This window comes from Lepidochelys kempii, chromosome 26, assembly GCF_965140285.1.
Source record: "Lepidochelys kempii isolate rLepKem1 chromosome 26, rLepKem1.hap1, whole genome shotgun sequence".
Lineage (NCBI taxonomy): Eukaryota > Metazoa > Chordata > Testudines > Cheloniidae > Lepidochelys > Lepidochelys kempii.
In genome coordinates, this window is record NC_136405.1 from 308,909 (window position 1) to 331,726 (window position 22,818).

The following is a 22,818-nucleotide window of genomic DNA, read 5'->3' on the forward strand; positions in this document are numbered from 1 at the left end:
AGTGGGTGTCTTGGGTATCCATTTGTGTGTGAAGAAATTATTGAAGGGAAACTAAACTGAAGAGATGAGATTTACATTTAGAAACCAACTTAATTACATTGGTACAACTTTCTTGTAGACAAGATCTTAGTTCTGAATAGGGTGAGGCTTGGTGTCACTCATCTCTTGCAGAAGTGAGTTTCATCGTGTACATCTGGCTGCTGTGAAAGTTCTGTCCCTCACACTCATGAGCCTCCTACTATTGGTCAACAGTTTCATTGTTTTTGTGGAAAGCATCTGTTGTGGGAGGTCATCACTGTGGACACTGTGGACATCTTGGGTAGCCAGCGCCATTTGCATGGATGGTTTTGAATATCTGAACCGATACCTTGAAATAGACTCTATTCAGTGAGGACCAAATACAGAGGAAGGAACACTGGGGTGATGTGTTCACTAAGAAGACAACTGCATTTTGTACTGGTTGATGATTTTCCAGATGTGAAGCTTCATTCCTAGATATGAGTTGCAATAAAGGAGCTTGGAGGTACATTCATGGACACTACAAATTCTATTAGGCCAAATCTCATTTCTGCTTTTCCCTTCTAAGAACGGTTTTGTTTTTCCATTGCAGGTAAACTCAGCCAGGAAGAAATTTCTGTTAATCTACTCAGGAAGATAAAAACACAAATACTAGAGTACATTTACTTTTTAGTTGTAAAAGTATATAGATGCAAATTACCTGTCTCTCTCATGTTCCTGGCAATTGATAACGTGGCCCTTGATGGTGAAATCTGAATGACCCTAGATTAGCAATTGGGTTTCTAGCACTGGCAACAAAACAAAAATATAGAAAAAAGGGTATGGATAAAATGTAAATGACGATTCACGTGTTTTCTTCTATGATTTGATTATGCTATGTTTAAATATATGTTGAATTAATCCGTTTTCAATCAGAGACAAGTAGCAGAAAGGAACACATCATTTTACCGCTCATTAAACAGATTTTGGCAACTAGTACTCACACATTTCTTAGCTTTAGTTTATGCCCTTTTCTTTCTCAGCCTGTTACCCCGACAAATGCATTTCTGACACTCACATTCCCTCCATCCTTCAAAAATGGCTATCCCTCAGTCATACCCTCTTCTCTTCCAGGGAATACAAACCCTTTCCTCTAACTTTGGCTTATGTATGTACCCTCTGAGAATTTTAGCACCCTCACTGCTCTCTTGGGGGTGTGCCTAGCATAGCGTGAGCACTACTAGAAACAAGAGTAATGTTCAGTATCCTCTTTGCTATATGGAACCCTGAACTGTGTCCAGCACTCCAGGTTTGGTCTCGCTGACCCTGTGACCCTTTCTCATTTCTGCCTTATCCCTCTATCACTCTCTCCTTTTTGTGCTTTGATTTCTTGTTGGCTGAGCTGCTAAGTTTAGTTTTCTGTTATCATTGTTCTCCAGACCCTTCTTCTAATCAGTGCCTTGTTGATAGGGATAATTTAGGGCAGAATCCACTTTGTCCTTTTCAGTCCTATCCCTATTATATTATTATATTTTTCTACATTAAAACGCAAAAGTCTCTTGTCAGCTCCAGTCCCCATTTAGTGCCTTTCAATCCAATGCCCTGCTCTATGGTACCAGCTGGCCTTCCTAGTTATGTCTTCAGCAAATTTGCACTCCTTGCATATTCCCTTTTCTGTGTCATTGATATATTGTGAGCAAAACTGGGCCCAACAGCAATGCCTGCAACATGTTATTTGTCACTCCTCTGCTACCTGTTCTGTAACCATTTACTATAATTCTCTCATCTCTGTTACTAAGTCACTTGTTATGCAATTGAGTAATTCAGTTGCTAATATTAGATAGCCTTTTATTTTGCTGCTTCACTACTGTCTGTTCTCATTGTCACTTTCCAAAAGCAATTAATCAAGTGTGTTCAAGTAGCCTTTACTTTTGGAAATCCCTGGGTACTGTCTTTCTCTTACAACATACTGGTTTAAGAAGGGCACCCTTTCTGGCCTTCTGAATGAGCTGCTTACATGCAATATATGCAGCAGAGTAACACCTACCTGCTTCACTGTGCAGGTCAGTTAATTATACATAAACACACACAGCCCTTTGTTACCTGTCCGTCTGAAGATCATTTCTCCCTCCTTATGGTGATGTCAGCTGCTTTTTTCCCCATTTCGGCTCTAGAGTTGGAGATGCCAGGAATATTTCTTTCTTTTCCTTTGTAAATCCAGAATATAAGTCACCCTTTATCAATGAGGCTTCTAAATTAGTCCAATGACTGTGACCCTCTGCAATGCAACATGCACACATGGTGAGCTGTTGGAGCACCATATCAATGAAAGGAGTTGTTACTGTATCACAACAACATTTAATTATACTTAATATAGCACCAAAGACGTACACGGAGCTGTTCAGTAGATAATATGTGCCTCTGCCCTGAGGAGCAGCTTCTCATCATTATACTGCTATTATACAAAAGCTTCTCATTATTATACTGCTGTTTTATCACCAGTATCCTAACTCTGCCTTAAATATATTCCAAATAACATGCAGAATAAATTTAAATGACATGCCAAATGGCTTCCTTAATGAGAGGTGTATTCCAGGTATACATGGCAGAAACATGGACCTCTGAGTCTGATAGCTAGGATATAGGAACTCTACACCCATTGGGAGGTATTTACAGTAGTTTTATGGTCGCTTTCTGACAGCTCTCCGTGATACCACTGCAAATTGTGCCCACTCTGTCTCTCCTCTTTTTTGCCTTCTGCACTTCCTTCCCTGCAGTAACGCCCAATTTCCTCCCTCTTCCCCATTCCACCACTAAACTTATAAACAATTAAGTAGTTAATGCAGACACTTAAAATGTCATCATTGGCCTTTAAAGTTATCACCATATTGAGATTAAGGGAGCAAGGCAGTTTGCATTTCCCAGAGTAGTTTTTTCATGTTGTGTGAAGACCCACGAAGAAAATATTGAATCTAGTTACTTGTTTCACATTTGGAAGGTTCTCTTTGCAACCATAAGAGCTACATATTTTTAAATGAAAATTTAAATTCTGTAGAATTTGAATATACCACAAGGTGAGAAAAGTATCAAAATCATTTTAATCTTAATCTAGGACCACAAGAACTAAAATCCCTTAATTATAACCCTATGTTTTCCACATGACACCACTACAGGGCAGAGTTAAGAACATAAGAATATCAGAACGGCCATACTGGGTCAGACCAAAGGTCCATCTAGCACAGTATCCTGTCTTCTAACAGTTGCCAATGCCAGATGCCCCTGAGGGAATGAACAGAACAGGTAATCATCAAGTGATTCATCCCTTCGCTCATTCCCAGCTTCTGGCAAACTGAGGATAGGGACACCATCCCTGCCCATCCTGGCTAAAAGCCTTTGATGGACCTATCCTCCATGAACATATCTATTTCTTTTTTGAAACCTGTTATAGTCTTCACCTTCACAACATCCTCTGGCAAGGAGTTCCACAGGTTGACGGTGCGTTGTATGAAAAAATACTTCCTTTTGTTTGTTTTAAACCTGCTGCCTATTATTTTATTTGGTGAACCCTAGCTCTCATGTTCTGAGGAGTAAATAACACTTATTTACTTTTTCCACACCAGTCATAATTTTATAGACCTCTATCATATCACCCCTTAGTCATCTCTTTTCCAAGATGAAAAGTCCCAGTTTTATTAATCTCTCCTTATACAGAAGTCATTCCATACCCCTAATAATTTTTGTTGCCTCTTTCTGAACCTTTTCCAATTCCAATATATCTTTTTTGAGATGTGGTGACCATATCTGCACTCAGTATTCAAGATGTGGGCACACCATGTATTTATCCAGAGGCATTATGATATTTTCAGTTTTATTATCTATCCCTTTCTTAATGATTCCCAACATTCTGTTCGCTTTTTTGACTATCGCTGCACATTGAGTGGATGTCTTCAGAGAACTATTCACAATAATTCTGAGATCTCTTTCTTGAGTGGTAACAGCTAATTTAGACCTCATCATTTTATACATAGATGTAAGCAGTGTCAGGATGAGCTCCACCCTGACATCTGGTGGTGAGGTGTGGCAAGTTGTGGAAAAGAACTTCAGGGGCTGATCTCATTTGCATAGGCACACCCACCAAGCCTAGAATGAGACCATAGCTGCCCAAATGGTCACTTTGGCTGCTGTGGGATCCCCAATGTCTCTGTTATTGGGGCAGGAAGAATAAATTGTTATTACCCTGATTATGGGAACTGTGCTTGGAACTGTACGTGGCCTTTTGTTATGATGGAGGGATTCACCATCAATTAAGTAGCACTCACTAGGCAAGGGTCATGGGTTCCAAAACTCTGTGAATTGAGAGAGGCTGGGGACAAGTATTAATGTTTGGTGATATGGGCCCCTTGGTGAGGGCCTTACATGCTAATTGCACTTCCTCCTCTCTCCACTGTGGAATATCAGAGCTAATTTTGATTTCATTAGAAGTCTAGTTATAGGCTGCTGACCTCACTTTGGGCTAACAGTGCACCAGCACTGGGGCTCCCCTACAACAAGCTGAATTCACCTAAGAGCTGAAATCACTGAGCGTTGTGTTAAGTAGTGGGAGAGCCTGACGATATATTGTGGAGCAGTTTGCGGGATGGCTAGAGTGCCTTATGGACAGGCTGGTGAAGCAGTTCGACGCGGAGCAGTTTGTGGATGGCAGGAGCTGCTTGTGGGCCATGGAGCTGAGCGAAGGAGTTCGTGGGCGGCTGGCGGAGCGGAGCACAGCTGAGCGAAGGAGTTCGTGGGGCGGCTGGCGGAGCGGAGCGAAACTATGGAGCGGTCAGCTTCAGATCATGTAAGGTGCCTCTTACCCCCGTCCCATCTCCACCCGGGTTGGGAGGTAAAGCTCTGCAGATAAACTTTTGAAAACTCTGGGGCTGCCCTGACCAGGGACAGAGATTTTTGGGTCATTGGACTTTTGGGACTTTGGGTGATTTGGGGATGCTGGACTCAAGAACCTAAGGGAAAAGGGCATGCCCCAATTTGCTTGGGGTGGGTTTTTTTTGCTCATGGGTTGTGTTATGAATCCTGCTGGTGGTGTTTCCCCAACATAATGCCACATTGTTTCTCTCTGTTATTAAAAGGCTTTTTGCTACACTCAGACTATGTGCTTGCGAGAGGGGAAGTATTGCCTCTTGGAGGCGCCCAGTGGGGGTGGTATATATTTGTCCCAGGTCACTGGGTGGGGGCTCGAGCCGGTTTGCATTGTGTTATTGGAATGGATCCCCTAGATATTGAAACCGGCCCTTGTTGCTGCCAACTCTGACGGGCAGAAGGGTTACATATAGTTGGGATTATGTTTTCCAATGTGCATTAGTTTGCATTTATCAGCATTAAATTTCATCTGCCATTTTGTTGCCCAGTCACCCAGTTTTGTGAAAACCTTTTGTAGCTCTTTGCAGTCTGATTGGGACTTAATTATCTTGAGTAGTTTTGTATCATCTGCAAGTTTTGCCACCTCACTGTTTACCCCTTTTTTCCAGATCATTTATGAATATGTTGACTAAGACTGGTCCCAGTACAGACCCCTGGGGGACACCACTATTTACCTCTCTCCATTCTGAAAACTAACCATTTATTCCAACCCTTTGTTTCCTATCTTTTAACGAGTTACCAATCCATGGGAGGACCTTCCCTCTTATCCCATGACAGCTTAGTTTGTTTAAGAGCATTTGGTGATGGACCTTGTCAAAGGCTTTCTGAAAATCAAAGTACACTAAATCCACTGGATTCTCCTTGTCCATGCTTGTTGACCCCCCTCAAAGAATTCTAGTAGATTGGTGAGTCATGATTTCCCTTTACAAAACCTATGTTGACGTTTCCCCAACAAATTATGTTCATCTCTGCCTTTGACAATGAATGCTGTTTGAATTCATCAGGACTTGTCTACATGTAAAAGGCTGCAGTGGCACTGCTGCAGCTGTAGCTCTTCAGTGTAAATACCACCCATGCTGATGGGAGAAGTCCTCCCATCATTGTAGGCCTCCCCAAGAGGCAGTAGCCAGGTCAATGAAAGAACTGTTCCGTTGACCTAGTGCTGGTCTACACTGGAGGTTAGGTTGGTATAGCGATGTCTCTCAGGGGTATGGATTTCCCTGAGAGACATAGCTATACCATTGTAAATTTCTAATGTAGACCAGGCCTTAATTGTGCATTTCTTACCCGAGAGAGACAAGGTAAGTGAGGTAACATATTTTATTGGACCAACTTCTGTTGGCGAGAGAATCTGGTCCAAGAAAAGATATGACCTCACACACCTTATCTCTCTAATATCCTGGGACTGACATGGCTACAACTACACTGCACATAACATTTCTTATCTTTGCATCTTTGGATTTCTTTCAAGTGTAACCTTAACTAGGAATTTTGTGGATTTATTATGCTTCATTTGGGGATAAATATAATATCCCCATTAGTTATATTTTTACTCTTAATTTACTAATATGTATTCTCAAACTCAGTTCCACCTTCATGTAGGTTTTTTTTTTTTTTTGTCTGAGAATACATATATGACTCCCTTTTAAGAACTATCCCTACTATCTCTGCAGGAAAGTCCTTTCCCCTTCCCCAAGATCAGGGGTGAGGCATGCTGGATGGGTAGTGTTTGTGGAAAGCCTGCCCTGCTGTTCCGCTTTAGCTGAATAGAAGACCAAGCCAATGCCTTTCATCAGCACTAAATCTACACAATTTTTTAAAGCCAAAGATGATATACAATTTAGCTAATTAAATCATTTGCATAAAAAGTCTCACATGGAACTGTACAAAACTTGGCAGCTCTAACCATTCCCTATTTTCTGCACAAGTCAACAGCCGTGCTGGGCATTTGGGAATACCGAGGCATTGTTATGACAAAAGGCCAAAAGGTAAATGAACTCTAGAAAAAAGCATGAAATGTCACAGACATGGCCACATAACCGCATTGTAACAAACTGTAAAAAGTTCATGATTTTTCCCAAACATAATTAAATCAGTGTGTCTAATTGGGATCATTAGGGCTTTTATCTTCTGCTCTCTATTGGATAAAACTGAGAGTCTCTGCAGTTTGAAAGGGTCTTATCTGTATTGATGAAGTCTGCCCCAAATATTATGAGTTAGTCTACAGACTTTGTGATTGTGAGCTGAATGCAGAAGGCCATCTTTTCCGCAGTGGTTTTTCATCTCTAGAATGGTCAGAAATTTCAGCCTTTCCTTCCAGACTTTGACATTTTCACAGTAACCTAACTAACCTTGTCCAGGAAAACCAAAATGAACGGTTCTCCCTCATCCCTTTCCTAGTACAAAGACCACACAGGCCTCCCCAACCCCTAAGGAACTGGCCAGTCCTGAAGCAATGAAGATGAGCCAATGTCCTAAAGCTTATTAATTGCTCTTAGTTTATTCATTGTACAACATCCAGAATCCTTCAGCAAGGAGAGATTAAAAATAAAGATGTATTATTTATTATAGTATATTTATATTTTCTATTATACATTAAGGTCCTGACCATTCGTGAACATTAAAGATCCTGTGACGCTTTTTATAACATTATGGATGTTAACCCAGATGGCCTGGCCAACTTCCAGCTTAGGAACTACATCCAGCCTTCCTAAATGCCCCCTCTGCAGTTGGATACAGGATTCCCCTTCACTTCCTCTCCAAAACGGTTATGTAGTGTTAGCGTGTACTGTCAGACAGCAGCTGCCTTTGACCCCAACGCAGATACATGTCAGTTTTGGGTGAAGTGATCCTTGAGTAGAGCTTGTGTCTCTGTTTAAGGCTGTAAACTATTTGGGATCTGTGGCTAAAAAGAGCTCTCTGGAGTAGGAAGAAGAAAGAGCCAATTTATATGCCAGATCATCAATATGCCTCTAATATAGCACAGCTGTGGGTCAATGGGTTGAGAACTCTATGTCTGCACAGATCTCACCTTTACATGGATTTTGAGAGAGTTGGATGTTAATTGATCCTAATAGATAATATGTTTATACTAGTAGATTTTATTTGAGGGAGAAATCGTAAACATTTGATATTCAACATAAGGATATATGTGAATAAAAGCAACATTATTACCAGGTGAAAACGGCTGAAAAACAACAAGGAATGGATAGTAATGCATGTTATTTTTAATCACCATAATATTTGTGGCATTAATGATGCCATGCATATTATTATTATAAAAATTACTATTAAATAAATACCATTTGTTTGGTTTGGGTAAACCCCTAAACAAATGGGATATTTGTTATCACAATACTTTTTCCTTTTTAAAAGAAACAAGTTTTCCTGCATTGGCTAAGCCTGCTACAGAGCCGTGCCAAACAGAAAATACAGCAGGAAACTCTGTAAACAGCTCTGTACAGGTCTTTTCTTCTCTATAACTTTGTCATGAAAAATCATGGACTCTTCTTTCCCAAGATTAATTATTTTATTGTTTAAAAAAAAAGTTAAGAGTCCTGCCCAGGCAAAGAAAAGCAATGTTAGTATTACTATTTTCCATTCATCTATTTCCAAAATATTGTTATTCTTTCTGCATTTAAAAAAAAAAAAGAATTGTACATCTTTTATCTGCACAAGTTCTCATGCCAACTCATAAGCAACCCTACAGTAAACTAATGAGCACACAACAGAACAGTTTTTGTCAAGGAAATAGATTTCCGTTTCAAGCTTCCAAGGAGTTATGGAAAACTAAATCATAAAATTATTATGTAAGATACCTTGAAAAGATCCTGTAAGCTCTTCTGGCCTTTGAGAGACACCTGGATCAGTTGGGACACTACTCTGAAATTCAAACTTTTCCAAGAATGTTCTGGTGTCCTGCTAGTACCTGTGAAGAGCAATTTGCAGTTACACAACTGTTTACTGCTGCAGAAACGCAGCTTGACTGCTTCTGAGCTGTCAAAGTGGAGACCATATTTCATTCTAAACTAAATAAAAGCTCTTCCCAGGATTGCTGAGAATTTTACTATAAACCTAAAGGAGAAACTAAAAGGAGAAGAATCCAGTGAAAGATGCTTCCAGCGCTGAATTCAGAGTGTTGTTGGCTAGTATAGGAAGAGCCTGAGGAATCAAAAGTCAGCAAAAAGCCACAGCTGAGTTAAGAAGTGCACAGCCCAGTGAAAGATCGGTGCAGCCACAGCCAAAGGACTGGGCATTTGAGAAATGATGTTGCCAAAGTGTACATTATCTCAATGGGTAAAACAACTTTTTATTATCTGCAGCATGCCATATGCAATGATCTTGCTGGTGTAACTGTCAGCTTGTGCTGTAAAAATGGAAAGTGGGGCGAGGGGGAGAACAGGCAGTATTTGACTTCTGAAAAAATTCCTTATTTTAATTGTATCACTTTGAACATTTTCTAATTTGATACTAGTAAGTCCAACCTAACGTAATCAGAGGAAGGCATCATTCAGTTTCACGTCTGTGTGTTCAATCCTTTCAGTTTCACTTTCCTTACCTTCAACTCCTGGAAATTATCCTCCTCTTCATTATCTTTCTCATATTCATCATTACAGCTCTGGGACCACAGGACCTGTGCAGCACCCCCACACCTGAGCCATGTGGGTTTGGGGGAAAAGAAACTGCAGGAAGGAGCCAGCTTGGAGCGGGGAGGGGAGAGGAAAGGGAGGAGGCCGAGAAATTCTTAAGCCTGCAGGAGCAGATGCAGAAGTCGCTGGAACAGGGACTTGTGGACACGGATGTCAGACTCCTTTCTGCTTTCGGACTCTGCCCTTCAGCTGCTTACTCCAACAACCTCTGCCCCCTTCTGTCTCTTCTGCCTGCCCTGCATGCTCCCCTCCCTGCCTTCGCCTGTCCGCTGTGTTTCCATTTAGTTAATCCCATAACAATTCCCCCAAAGAATTAAACAACAACCCATCAGATCCCCACAAAACAATCTTGACACCAGCATGACATTTGCAAACCATCACTCTGCTTGTGAGTTTGGTCTTTTCCCCTAACCTTTGCCTGTGATGTCAATTTAGACTGAAAACCCTTCAGGGCAGGGACTGTCTAGTACTCTCTACAGTGCCTAGCACAATGAGAACTTGTTCTCGGTTGCTCCTGAGGCAGTACCATAATGCAAATAATAAATAGTAACTCACCCAAACAGTCCCTTTTAACTTGGATAAATTATTGTGGTTAATGTTAAACAACTTCCTCTTGCCCCAAAAGAGAAGTTTCTGAATTCAAGACATTAAATGGAAAGAAAATTAGAAAAAGCCACAAGTTTACTTTACTAATTCCCTGTCTCAAAACAGCTTACAATAATAGGACAAACCTATTCTTGCTTTTATTAAAATATACATTTAAATACAAGAAGGTCCACCCAAAACTACAGAAGACACCTGTCCTGCAAGTTATTGATCACAATCAGAAAACTGCCTATAACACTGTATAGATAAAATTATGTTTGCCTAAGGATACAAACCAAAAGTCAGATCTAAAGCAAACTCAACTTTCTAAGGAACTGTGAATAACACAGGGAATGAGACCATACAGTACATGCAATGCAAAACAAAAAAGCAGATCAAACTTGCAAAGGCAAACGACATTATCTAGAGTGAATATCCTTAATCCTGGAAAATGAGATTTTCCTCAAATCTTACACGTGCTGGTTCAGCATCATAGAGGTGCAGCGCTGAGAAGAACCAAGCCCCAATCTTGCAATTAGAGCCATGAAGAAGAGCCCTTGTACTCACACAGAGCCCCACTACCTTTGAGACCTAAGTTTGTATACAGATCCTGAGTCTTTCCAGGACAGAAGGCTTGTCTTTCTGGTAACACACAAAAGCTTGTAGTGTATTACCTTTTCGGGGGTGGGGGGGAAGGATGATGAGATGTCAGAAACTCAACACAAATTAGAGTCCCAAAATATCTGAGCTAGAGAGCATTCCCAAAACATGCCCTATTGTGACTCTTAGGCCACATCTACACTATGGGTGCTACAGTGCTGCAGCTACACCACTGTAGTGCCATAGTGTAGATGCTTCCTACAGCAACGGAAAGGGTTTTTCCATCCATGTAAGTAATCCACTTCCCAGGGAAGTGGTAGCTAGATTGGCAGAGAAATTCCTCTGTCGATCTAGCTATGTCTAGATTGGTGGGTAGATCAGCTTAACTATGATGCTAAGGGTGTGAATTTTTCACACCTCTAAGTGTCCTACCTGTGTCGACTTAAAAGTTAACTGTAGAACAGGCCGTACTCTTTTACACCCACTGCAACAAAAGACTGAGGCCTGGGCTGCACTTAAAACTTAGGCTGGCACAGCAAGGCTGCTGAGGGTCTGAAAAATCCACACTTCTGAGCACCATAGCTATGCCGAGCACACCCCTGGTGTAGATGCAGCTAGGGCAATGGAAGAATGCTTTCGTCGACCTAGTTACCCTTGCTCAGAGAGGTAAAAACAGTCTCCGGTTTGTTCCATCTTCACCACTCCAGCGCCACCCGAGAATTGAAAGTTTATCTGAATGGTCAGAAGGTGAAGCATGAAGTAGAACCAGTCTATCTAGGTGTGACCTTAGACCACACACTGCGTTACCATACCCACCTGAAGAAAACAGTGCAACAATCGTCTTAGCAAACTGGCAGGTTCGTCATGGGGTACTCGTGCTCCAACTTTGCGGACGTTAGCTCTTTCCACCTCGTATTCGGTGGTGGAGTACTGTGCACCAGTTTGGAGTCGATCATCACACACCTAACTGGTGGATACGCAGTTACATGCCGCCATGCGTATCATCTCCGGCACCCTGCATCCGACTCCACTCCCATGGCTTCCAGTTCTGAGCAATATTGCTCCTCCTCCTATCAGACAAGAGGCTGCCACTGGCAAGTTAGTGGAGAAAGTATGTGCCAACTCAAGCCTGCTGCTGCATAATGATCTTTTTAAACCACTAGCTGCGTGTTTGCTGTCATGTTGCCCATTATGGTCTCATCTGCCACGGCAGGATGTTAGGGCAGAAACACTCTGGCTAGAGGAATGGATATCTGTTATAATCCCCAACCAGTCCCTTGCTGCCAACCCCACAATGTTTCCACCTGGTTTTGACCTGCCCCATCGCCAATGGTCCCTGTTGAACAGGTTCCGGACCAGGCAAGGTCTCTTTGCAGCCAACCAGTATCGCTGGGGCCTTCATGACAGCTCTTTGTGCAGCTGTGGTGCAACACAGACGATGACGCACATCGTCGATGAATGCCCGCTGACTAAGTTCAGCGATGGCCTACTGCATCATGCCATAGGCGCTGACTTCTTCTGGCACCGGTGGGTGCTCAACCCCTCTCCCCGGACGTACCCCAACTCCACCCCTGCCCACCCCCATTCCAATCCCTTCCCCAAAGTCCCCACCCTAACTCCGCCCCCTCCCTGCCCCTATTCAACTCCTTCCCCAAATCCCCGTCCTGGTCCCGCCTCTTCCCTGCCTCCTCCCCTGACCGTGCCACGTTCCCGCTCCTATCCCCTCCCTCCCAGAGCTTGCTACAGCTGTTTGGCGGCAGCAAGCGCGGGGAGGGAGGGAGGGAGAAGCGGAGATGCGGCATGCTCAGGGGAGGAGGCGGAGGCAAGGTGAGGCAGGGGGAGTGGGGTGGGGAGCTTGGCTGCTGGTGGGTGCAGAGCACCCACTAATTTTTCCCCGTGGGTGCTCCAGCCCCAGAGTACCCACAGAGTCGGCACCTATGCATCACGCCACTGAAGATGCCATCGCTTGGCTAGATTATTATACACATGCTAAATTAAATAAGAGAGGTGAAGTTTCTACAGTGACGGAAAAAAACTTTCTGCTACTGTAGTCCACATCTACACTATGGGGTTACAGCAACATAGTGATGGCCCTGTAGAATTCGCAGCGTAGACAAGTCCTGACTTGCTGCACATTGATCTAAATTAAGAAGAGTGGAACTGCATTCATTTGAACTGCATATCTTCCATCATGCAAGAAACTAAGAGATGTCAGTGTTCATCTTAGTGATCTCATGCATTCAGCTCCTCCTGCCAAGAGATTCTAGGTAAATTAATTAAAGAGTCAAGAGAATAACTTTATAGCAATTTTAGGGGATATATTTTTGAAATTAGCTATAAACCATTCCATGGAAGAAACCCACTAAAAATAGAAGGGAATCCTCAATCAACAAAACTGGTATAGGCTAGATAGAGGTGCCGCCCAAGCTAAATTAGGCTTTACTATAGTTTAAAAATTCTACACCAGTTCAGCATTCAGAAGCCAGAAAATGCCAAATTAAAGTTGCAAGTGCAACTTTAACTGTGCCTCCTTGTGCATGTATGACATGCAGCCCTTAATTCATAGATTTTAAGTCCTGAAGGAACCATTCTGACTTCCTGCATACCACAGAATTTCACCCAGTAATTCCTGCATCAAGCCCATATCTTCCAGCTGAGCTACAGCATCTTTTTTAGAAAGACATTCAATCTTGATTTAAAAACTTCAAGTACTGGAGAATCCACCACATCACTAGGTAAGGATTCTCTTATCGGTATAGGTAATTCACATCCCCAAGAAGTGGTAGCTAGGAAGAATTCTTCTGTCAACCTAGTACGGTCTACACTGGTGGTTAGATCCGCATAGCTATGTCTCTCAGGGGTGTGGATTTTTCATACGCAGGAGAAACATAGCAATGCTGATGTAAATTCACAGTGTAGACCAGCCCACAGAGAGCTCCTTGGCCAATACTTTTAAAACTCTTGGGTGCAAGTCATCCAATCCTGGTTTACACTACAAAATTAGGTCAACACACACTGCCTTGTGTTAATCTAGCTGTGCATGTGTCTACACTTAAATTTGTTTCCCACTGATGTAAGTGCCCCGTTATAGCAATGCAGTGACACCACTTCCCCAAATGGCATGGAGCCACGGTTGACACACTGAGGTCAACGCAGCGTGAGTATGAGTATAGCTGTTGTGTTACTTATGTCGACCCTAACAGTCCACCAGCAGCTGTTTCACAATGCCTGCCACTGACCGCTCTGGTCACAACTGTGAACTCCAATGTTCGGTGTGAGAGACCAGGAGGCCTCCCTCACTTTAAAGACCTGCAAATTTTTGAAATGCCTTTTCATGATTGTCCAGCTTGGTGAGCACATCTAGCAGCTCTCCAGCGTTATGTGCAACCGCCAAGCTGACCAGGCCAGATACACACTCTAGAAATGCTCTGGCTTGGCGTACACAGAAGATATTGGATCTCCTGGGCCTGAGGGGACAAGAGGCTGTGCAAGCACAGCTATGGACCAGCTACAGAAGCGTGGACATCATACAAGCAGCCTGCACAGAAGGGACAGAGGTTGCAGAAGAAAGGGTATAATAGGGACCAGCAGCAGTGCCACGTGAAAGTGAAGGAACTGTGGCAGGCAAAGCACAAGGGCCAAGGAGGCCAACAGTCAATCCGATACCAAGCCACAGACCTACCATTTTTACATGCCAAACTGGGTGGAGATCCCACCACTACACTGCACACCACCGTGGATACCTCCAAGAAGCCGAGTCACAGGCCATTGGTGTGAACAGCGAGGACAAGAAAGAGATAGAGAAGAGGAGGAAGAGGAAAACATGTGACTGGAGAGGCTCAGTTATGTTGTGAGCCAGGACCTATCTGAGACTCCACCGCAGTCCAATCAGTCCCAACAATAAAGCATGGGTGAGCCCAATGCAGCGTAAGAAATCTTAAGTAATGTGTATTTGTATTTCCCATTACAATGATGTATTGATGGCACCCCAAAACATGGGTGGTGGGTGAACCGTGGGCTTGGGAAAGCTAGCCCCCGGCAGCCCGCCTCCCTCTCCCCGGGGCCCTGCCCCCCCCCAAGCCCCTTACCCCGCCAGAGCCCATAGGGTCACCCCCAGCCCTGGAGCGGCAGACAGCTGAGTGCAGGCCCCCAGCATGGTGGGCAGGCAACGCGGCTCTCCCACCCCAGAGTGTGAGGGGGGCCGGACAGCACAGGGCAGGCAGCATGAGCAGCATTTCCAGCCACCCGCAGTACCTGGCTGCAGGCCAGCCCCCACTAGCCTCAGAGGTAGCAAGGGCACTGGAGCCCTCCCAAAACTGGGGGGAGCTGGGAGCCCCTACCCAAGGTGGAGGCGAAGGCAGCTCCCTGCCCATATCCCAGGCCCCCCGCCCAGGGCAGGTGGAAGGACTCAGGCTTCCCACCACTGCCCACGCAGCTCTCCCCAGAGCTCCAGCCGGAGTGGGGGGCCTTGGAGCCGCAGCCCGGCCATGATAAGAGCCACGCTGCAAGGTTTGGGGAGCTGTGGCGGACTCTCTACCTGCCCGCAGTGTGAGGGGCCCAAGCAGCCCCTGGCCTGTGTCCCTGCCCCCCGGATTCCCTGCCCGCCTGGGGAAGGTGGAGGGTCCACTACTCCGTGGCTCCTCACAGCTGCCCACGCAACTCTTACCAAGGCCAGGCTGTAGCTCCGAGGCCCTCCCCCTGGCCGGAGCCAGGTCAGGGAGAGCCGCGTGGGCAGATGTGGGGAGCCAGCATGGAGTCGTGGACCCTCCTCCTGCCCTGGGTGGCTGGAGAGTGGGGACGTGGGCTGCGGACTGCTCTCAGCTCCCCACACCCTGAGCAGGTGGAGGGTCCACGGTGGCTCCCCACAGCTGCCGGGGCTCCCCGGCCAGGCTCCACACTGGCCTGGCCATGGGGTGAGGCCTCGAGGAAGAAGAGGAGAGAGGGGCGGGGTCAGCCCTGGCGAAAAGTGGTAGGGCCAGGCCCATCCATTTTCAAAAAGTAGGAGGGCTATGATCCCCTGGTTCTGGTGCCACTGGCCCAGGGCCCGAGCCACAGGGAAAGGAAGAGCCGCAGCAGAGTGCAGTGGGAAGCTGGAGGAAGCCTGGGGGTGGAGTGTGGGTGGGGCCACGAAGGCAGTTTGGGTAGGCTGAGCCTTCCGCTGACTTTGCCCGCTGCCCTGCCCAAAACAGGACACACCTATCAACTCTGCATTAATTTACTTGTGCTAGAAGAGGTAGTGGTACAACAAAGAGATGTAGCATTATCTGTACATTCTGCTACATACATATATCATTCATTCATTCAAACAAACAAACAAACAAACTGCTCTGCATGGCCCCCTCTCACCTGTGTACATGGGGGTGGTCCCTTGAATCCTCCTGAGAGATTTTGATGAAATGTTCATAGAGGTACTCTGCAATCCTCTCCTGAAGGTTTCTAGGGATGGCAGCATTACTTCTTCCTCAAGGGTAGGACACTTTCCCATGTTAGTTAGCTGCAACTTCGGCAGGCACCATTGTAGTATACAGGCTAGCAGCATACAGGCCCAGGCAGCTTCGGGATGCCAGCAGCAGCTGTATTCTCTATGCCTTTGTTACACTCAGGAGTGAGTTATCAGCTAAAATTAACTCTGCCTGTGGAAAATGATGCCAGTATTCAGTGCCAGTATTCAGTGCCACTGCTTAGTACTCATAGTAGCATGCAACTAAACAATTCCCTCCTCATTTCCCTTACTCCTGGTAAGCTATACTCACCACAACTGGTGCTGTGAGTGGGGACGTGCACAAGCATTCTGAAGCAGAAGTGTCAATAAGCATGTCTTGTTTAAATCTTTAGAGGAGCAAGGGAAGGGAGCTCTGAATCTTAACTTTTACTTTCTGTTGTGACTATATTGACAATGGTATCTCTGTATGTTTTATCTGTAGCTGCTGCTGTTGCGGCCTTAAGGGGTTCCCCTTCCACACCTGTGGGAAGGGGAGTCAGATAAGGAGAAAAAATAAGACAATTTGGGATGACATGTTCAGTGCAATCCTGCAAGCCCGTGCTGCATCAGACTGTGAGCACAGGGCCTGGAGGGTGAACACTGCAAACAACCTGGAGAAGGAAAGAGCAGACAAGAGAAAGGACCAGGAATTTCAGCAGTAAAAGGAGAGGGAGATGCACCAGGATGTAATGGAGCTTCTCCGGCAGCAAACACAGATGCTGCAGACTCTTGTGGACCTACAGGTTCAACAATCATAGGTTCACCTCCTATAGCAGTCCATGGAGAACTTATTACAGCATCTCCCTAAAGCGCCCTCAACATTCCACCTGATATCAGGGGCCACATATCTACCCCTACCATTCCACACCATGGACATTAAGGACAATCACAGCTTCACAGGCATTGACCTGTGAAAGTGATGGTTGCTATATGTATAGGTAAAATGGCATGAATATTTTTTCCCTTTGTTAAGGTCCCTTCCATTAATGTATTAAGTTTTTAATGTATTTGTTTTTAAACTGCACAAACTTTTCTTTGCACTGGTTTTGTTACTGAATAAAATTCTATTATTTGGAAATTAATCTTTATTAGTTCACAGCATAAGCTGCGGAATGCCTAGCAGTTCTGAAAGCACCCACTTGTTACTGTACAGGTATGACATAACTCATATGACCAGTAACGGTGTAAAAATCCTAAATGTACAGCAAGCATAAAAAAATTCATAGGTGAATTAACAGCATTATATTCATAAATGTACACCACATAATTCCTAACACGCCCCAAAAGAGAAGGGCCAGGTAGAGCACAGTACAACAAAATGCATTACTGTGGCTTACCATTAAAGAGCTCTTTCAAAGCCTCCCTGAACCGTATAGATCTGCATTGAGCTTTTCTAATAGCCCTTGTGTCTGGCTGTTCAAACTCAGCAGACAGCCGCTCCACCTCAACCATCCATCCTGGTGGCAACTTTTCCCCCTTTGCTTCACAAATGTGCAGGACACAGCAGGAAGGAAGAACCATTGGGATTTGTTTTTCATCGAGATCCATTTTTGTGAGTAAACAACATCAGTGTACCTTCAATTTACCAAAAGCACACTCAACTGTCATTCTGCACCTCCTGAGCTGGTGGTCGACTCTTTCCTTGGCGCTATCAAGGTGGTTGGTCTACAGCTTCATGAGCCGGGGGCAAGGGGTAGGCTGGGTCCTCCAGGATCACTATTGGCAATTCAACATCACCGTAGTTAATTTGCCATTTGAGCAAGAAAGTCTCTGTTTGTAGCTTTCTGAACAGTCCTGTGTTCTTAAAGATATGAGCATCATGGACCTTCCCTGACTAGCTAAAATTGACGTCAGTGAAGCAACCCCAGCGATCCACCAATGCTTGCATAACCATAAAAAAGTAGCCCTTTCTGTTGATATACTCTGTGGCAAGGTGGTCTGGTACCAAAATAGGGATGTGTGTGCTGTCTATTGCTCCACCGCAGTTTGGGAACCTCACTGCTGAAAATCCATCCACTACGTCCTGCACATTGCCGAGAGTCACAGTCCTACATAGCAGGAGATGATTAATGGCCCTGCACACTTGCATGACAACAGACCCCACAGTGGATTTTCCATCTCCAAAATGATTTCCCAATGACTGGTAGCAATCCAGCTCTGCGAGTTTCCACAGTGCAATTGCCACTAGCTTCTCTACTGCCAGTGCAACTCTCATTTTAGTGTCCCGGCACTGGAGTCCTGGGGCGAGCTCGGCACTCACATCCAGAAATGGGACCTTGTGCATTTGAAAGTTCTACAGCCAATGCTCCTCATCCCAAACCTGTATTACAATACAATCCCATGCAGGTGCAGTGCTCCAGCCGCAGCAGCTGCTCTGTGAATGCCATCAACAACCTTGAATTGTTTCTTTCTATGTCCCGCAGCAGCTTGTCCTCCAATAACTCACCATGTTACCTGCTCATTCAGTTCTTCTTGCAGCTCTACAAATACTGGAGGAATGCATGTCCTGTCCTTGTAATGCTTATGACAATAGTGGAGAGTCTGTCAGAGATGGCTGACAGCGAGAAAGGCTGTGTGGCTTTGTGGGATTTTTAAAAAAGGTCTGAAAAGTATGGGATATAAGTGACATTATGAGACGGAGACAGTTGCATGGCGGGAGGTTAACCCCTTGCTACCAGTCACCCCTGAACAACTCCTTTCTGCCCCACAATGTATTGCCAAAACTTTCCAAAAGACAGTGTGCTGGATGGTGTCAGGTTGCGCACTGGGATACCGACCCATGGAGCACTGCACTGTGCATTGACACAAGCACTCCTGGTGAATATGCACAGCGCTGACACAAGAAGCCAAGTATGCATGAATACAAGTGCCATACTAACTGTGACAGCTTTATGCCAACATCACTTGTGTAAGTTTGTAGTGTAAACATGGCCCCACTCCTACATATTTAAAAAGTTTAAGGTCAGGTCTATACAAAGTTAAGTCAACCCAGCTACGTCGCTCAGGGGTGTGAAAAATCCACACCCCTGAGTGATGTAGTTAAGCGGACCTAACCCCTGGAGTAGACCAGCACTAAATCAATTGAAAGATTCTTCTGCCGATCTGGCTACCATCTCCTGGGGGAAGTGGATTAACTATAGTGACAGGAGAACCTCTCCTGTTGCAGAAGTGAGTGTCTACACTGAAGCACTGCGGCTGTGCCGCTGTACCATTTCAAGTGTAGACGAGCTCCAATTTTAGCGGATGCTGTTTGGCATCCTCCACAGTTACTGTTGAAATAGAAAGTATTTCTTTAATATTGTAAGATATGGATATGCCATGCCACTTCTTTACAAATACAGGACAGAAATATTTATTGAACACTTGTCCATTTTACCATCCCTGTCTAGTACTGGGCCTAGATCACTGCGGGGGTCCTCCAGTCCCGCTAATTATCAGATCACACATGATTCCTTATCCCCTCTCCCTCTAACCCCCCATCCCTCCCTCCAGTTATCTATCCCCTGCCCCATTCCTGTCAACCCTTCCTCAAACCCCATCCACCCCTATCACTCCTCCTGCTTGTTCATCCTCTCCCCAAACTCTTCCATCCCCCCAACCACCACCCAAGCCTTTCCATCCCTCCCACAGCCCTTTCCCCAACCCCCTCCATTCCCCCATAAATAAACCCCTCCCCACCCCCCCGTCCCCCACAGACCCCCTCCTCCCCTCCAAACCCCCCGCCCCTCCCCATCCCCCTCTACCCTCCCCTAGACCCTTCTCCCCAAACCCCTCTTCCCCCCAGACCACTCCCCAGCCCCTCACAACCCCTCCCCCAGCTCCTTCCCTCCTCCGGCTGGCCCGCTCGCTCCCCTCAGGCGCGCTGCTCTCGGCCCGGCACCCCGGCGGCTCCCCGACCCCGCGCAGCCAGGCTATTCTCTCGGCGAATCCCCCTCCCGCCGCAGGCGATTCCCCTCCATCGCCCCCTCCCCCCGCCGCAGCGCTCCGGACCCAAGATGGCCGCCGTGTCAGTTTGGGGCTTCGCCGCCGTCCGGCCTCCGGCTCGCGGTTTGCGTCTCTCGCAGGCCCCGGTAAGTGGCGTCGTCTCGGCCGCTCTTGGCTCGGGTGCCCGGCGCCGCGGGGGCCGGGGGCCGGCGGCTGGCTGGGCCCTGCCGCCCGAGGGAGCGGGAGGCCCGCTGGGTGCTCCAGGCCCCGCGGCCTGTTCCGGCCCCGCCGCCGCTCTGCGCCAAGCCCGGGCCCGGCCGCCGCGCTCCCCCGCAGCGCGCTCCAGCCCAGCAGCCGAGCAGGCGGCGCCCACGGGAGGCCGCGGATGAGGCCGGCGGCGCGGGCCGCGGCGCTTGGGCTGAGTCGGCCTCCGACTGCGGCTCCTGGTGGCGCGGCTCTGGCGGGCCCGGCGATGCGGGAACACTGGTCCGGGCTGGACTGCCCATTACTAGGGGGAGGGCAGCGCCGTGCCCCCGGGGTGCCGTCTGCCGCTGGGGTCGGTGCCCTGATTCCCCGGGACAGAGTCCGGGGTGTCCGGCCGGGGGCGCCATCCCGTGGGCACTTCTGTACTGTGGCCCACCCCATAGCACGGGTGGGGAGCGGCTGTGACAGGTGCAGGGGTACTTGTGATGCAGCTGGAGAATGAGTGAGTGACCTCTGGCACTGGGGCCATCACCCCTGTGAGACACCAGCCTCAGCCTGGCCTCGCTATTAAGAGTGTTCAAGGACAGTGAAATGTCCTGATGGCAGATCGCAGGGTCCCCTTCCCTGGGGTCCATGTACGGGGTGGCTCGGGGCATCCCCTGCCAGGTACAGTTTAAACAGAAAAGTGCAGACAGGTGTATGTGTGGTCATACCTACCCTTATGTCTGTTATAGTGGTAATACAACCCTTATTTAAATACTATTTTCCTTCTGTGTAGATTTTGTTTTAGGCAGAGGTTCTAAACTTCTACCTAATTATTAAACTTAAACCTGTATGTGGGGGACAGTGTAGATGATCTAATTTTGGTGTTTTAAAATCCTTTGTTACTGACAGATTCTCTAACAGTTACTAGAAAGCAGGGTACGGGAAGGAAGAGCTAGAGGTAATATGTTGACTAACTTGGAACTTATAAAATCTCACCTATAAAAATGGTGATGTTTGCAATAAACTGTTCACAACTCCTTGAATGTCAATGCAAGAGGCAAAAAGTACCATCTGCCTGTGGCAGTCAGAATCCTTTAGTTACTTTGTATTGAAGTCTCAGGTTAAGGCTATGTCTTCACTGCAAAATTAGGTGCGTTTATTGCATCAGGATAGCTGTCATGATATAAAATTGTAATGGAGGTAAGGCACCAGGTAGTTTTTACCTTGATGTAGCTAACTGAGGTCAACCCTATATCTCCCACCTGGGAGTTATGTTGACTAGCTACATCCAGGCAGAAACTACAGTGCTTTATCTCCAGTAGGATTTTACATTGTTAGCTGTCTCAATGTAAAATCCAAACTTTGTTTTTAAGTGAAGACATAGCCTAAATGTTACTTCAGTATTGTTATAAAATGTGCTTCAAAACTTCAGTGATAGATTAGAAGAACTTACAATATTCTTGTATATTTGTGAATATACAAACTGGAATGGGACACTTGTGACTTTCTTTGTGGGTGTGACTATTTTCTCATTTTCTTTCAGATTTAATGTTCCAGTTTTGCTGATGTGAGATTGGAAATCCAAAGCTGAGGTGAGAAGTGCTGAGTTCTTTACAACTTCGTGAAAACCTTGCTCTGGAGCTGTTGATGGATTTATTGAAAGCATGAAGAAATTCCTAACAGAATATATCATTTTTCTACTTTCAGTTTAAAAATATTAATGTTTGAGAAACAGAGTAATTCAGCTCCAAAAACGTGTATGCTATGGTTAACTGGTTCCCATCCTCCAAAAATCTGTTTTCCCACGGTGTGAAACTTATTCAGCATCGGGATAAAGGATAACGACTCTATGGATATACAGAATTCTTCACCATGGTAAAACTCGCTAACCCGCTGTATACGGAGTGGATTTTGGAGGCGATCAAAAAGGTGAAGAAGCAAAAACAGCGCCCTTCAGAGGAGAGGATATGCAATGCAGTGTCTTCATCCCATGGTTTGGACCGTAAAACTGTTCTGGAACAACTAGAATTGAGTGTTAAAGATGGAACTATATTAAAAGTCTCCAACAAAGGTCTCAATTCCTACAAGGATCCTGATAATCCTGGGAGAATAGCACTTCCTAAACCTCGAAACCATGGAAAGTTGGATGGTAAGCCAAACGTGGACTGGAATAAACTGATCAAACGGGCAATTGAGGGCTTGGCAGAGTCCAGTGGTTCATCCTTGAAGAATATTGAACGCTTTTTGAAAGGTCAGAAGGATGTGTCTACATTGTTTGGAGGTAGTGGCACTTCCATTTTTCACCAGCAATTGCGACTGGCTGTCAAGCGTGCTGTTGGCCACGGCAGACTCCTTAAAGATGGACCTTTGTACCAACTCAACACTAAAGCAGCCATCAATGCTGATGGGAAAGAGAGTTGTGAGTCTCTTTCCTGTCTGCCTCCAGTGTCACTCCTTCCTCATGAAAAGGATAAG

The 22,818-nt window shown here is 45.8% G+C and overlaps 1 protein-coding gene and 1 long non-coding RNA gene across 12 annotated transcripts in view; one reads left to right on the forward strand and one right to left on the reverse strand.

The window, feature by feature from the left end:
- The window catches only part of LOC140903488 (uncharacterized), a 28,206-nt gene extending 8,521 nt beyond the window's left edge, over positions 1-19,685 (reverse strand). Inside the window, exons 1-7 of one of the 9 annotated variants that reach the window (XR_012156263.2) lie at positions 18,677-19,685; positions 16,502-18,278; positions 16,095-16,381; positions 11,565-11,839; positions 8,733-10,196; positions 2,101-2,275; positions 58-806 (exon numbers count right to left, since the gene is read on the reverse strand). This is a non-coding gene — a long non-coding RNA (uncharacterized LOC140903488). Of the gene's footprint in view, positions 1-57; positions 807-2,100; positions 2,276-8,732; positions 10,197-11,564; positions 11,840-16,094; positions 16,382-16,501 lie in introns of those variants that run through there. The other 8 variants (XR_012156257.2, XR_012156260.2, XR_012156261.2 and 5 more) reach the window with 8 other exon arrangements.
- A 524-nt stretch (positions 19,686-20,209) lies between these two features.
- KAT6A (lysine acetyltransferase 6A) overlaps positions 20,210-22,818 on the forward strand; it is an 81,742-nt gene continuing 79,133 nt past the window's right edge. The window contains exons 1-2 of one of the 3 annotated variants that reach the window (XM_073325195.1): positions 20,210-20,300; positions 21,887-22,818. In XM_073325195.1, coding sequence (XP_073181296.1) covers positions 22,216-22,818 — 603 coding nt within the window. In that variant the 5' untranslated portion in view covers positions 20,210-20,300; positions 21,887-22,215. Of the gene's footprint in view, positions 20,301-21,886 lie in introns of those variants that run through there. The other 2 variants (XM_073325198.1, XM_073325199.1) reach the window with 2 other exon arrangements.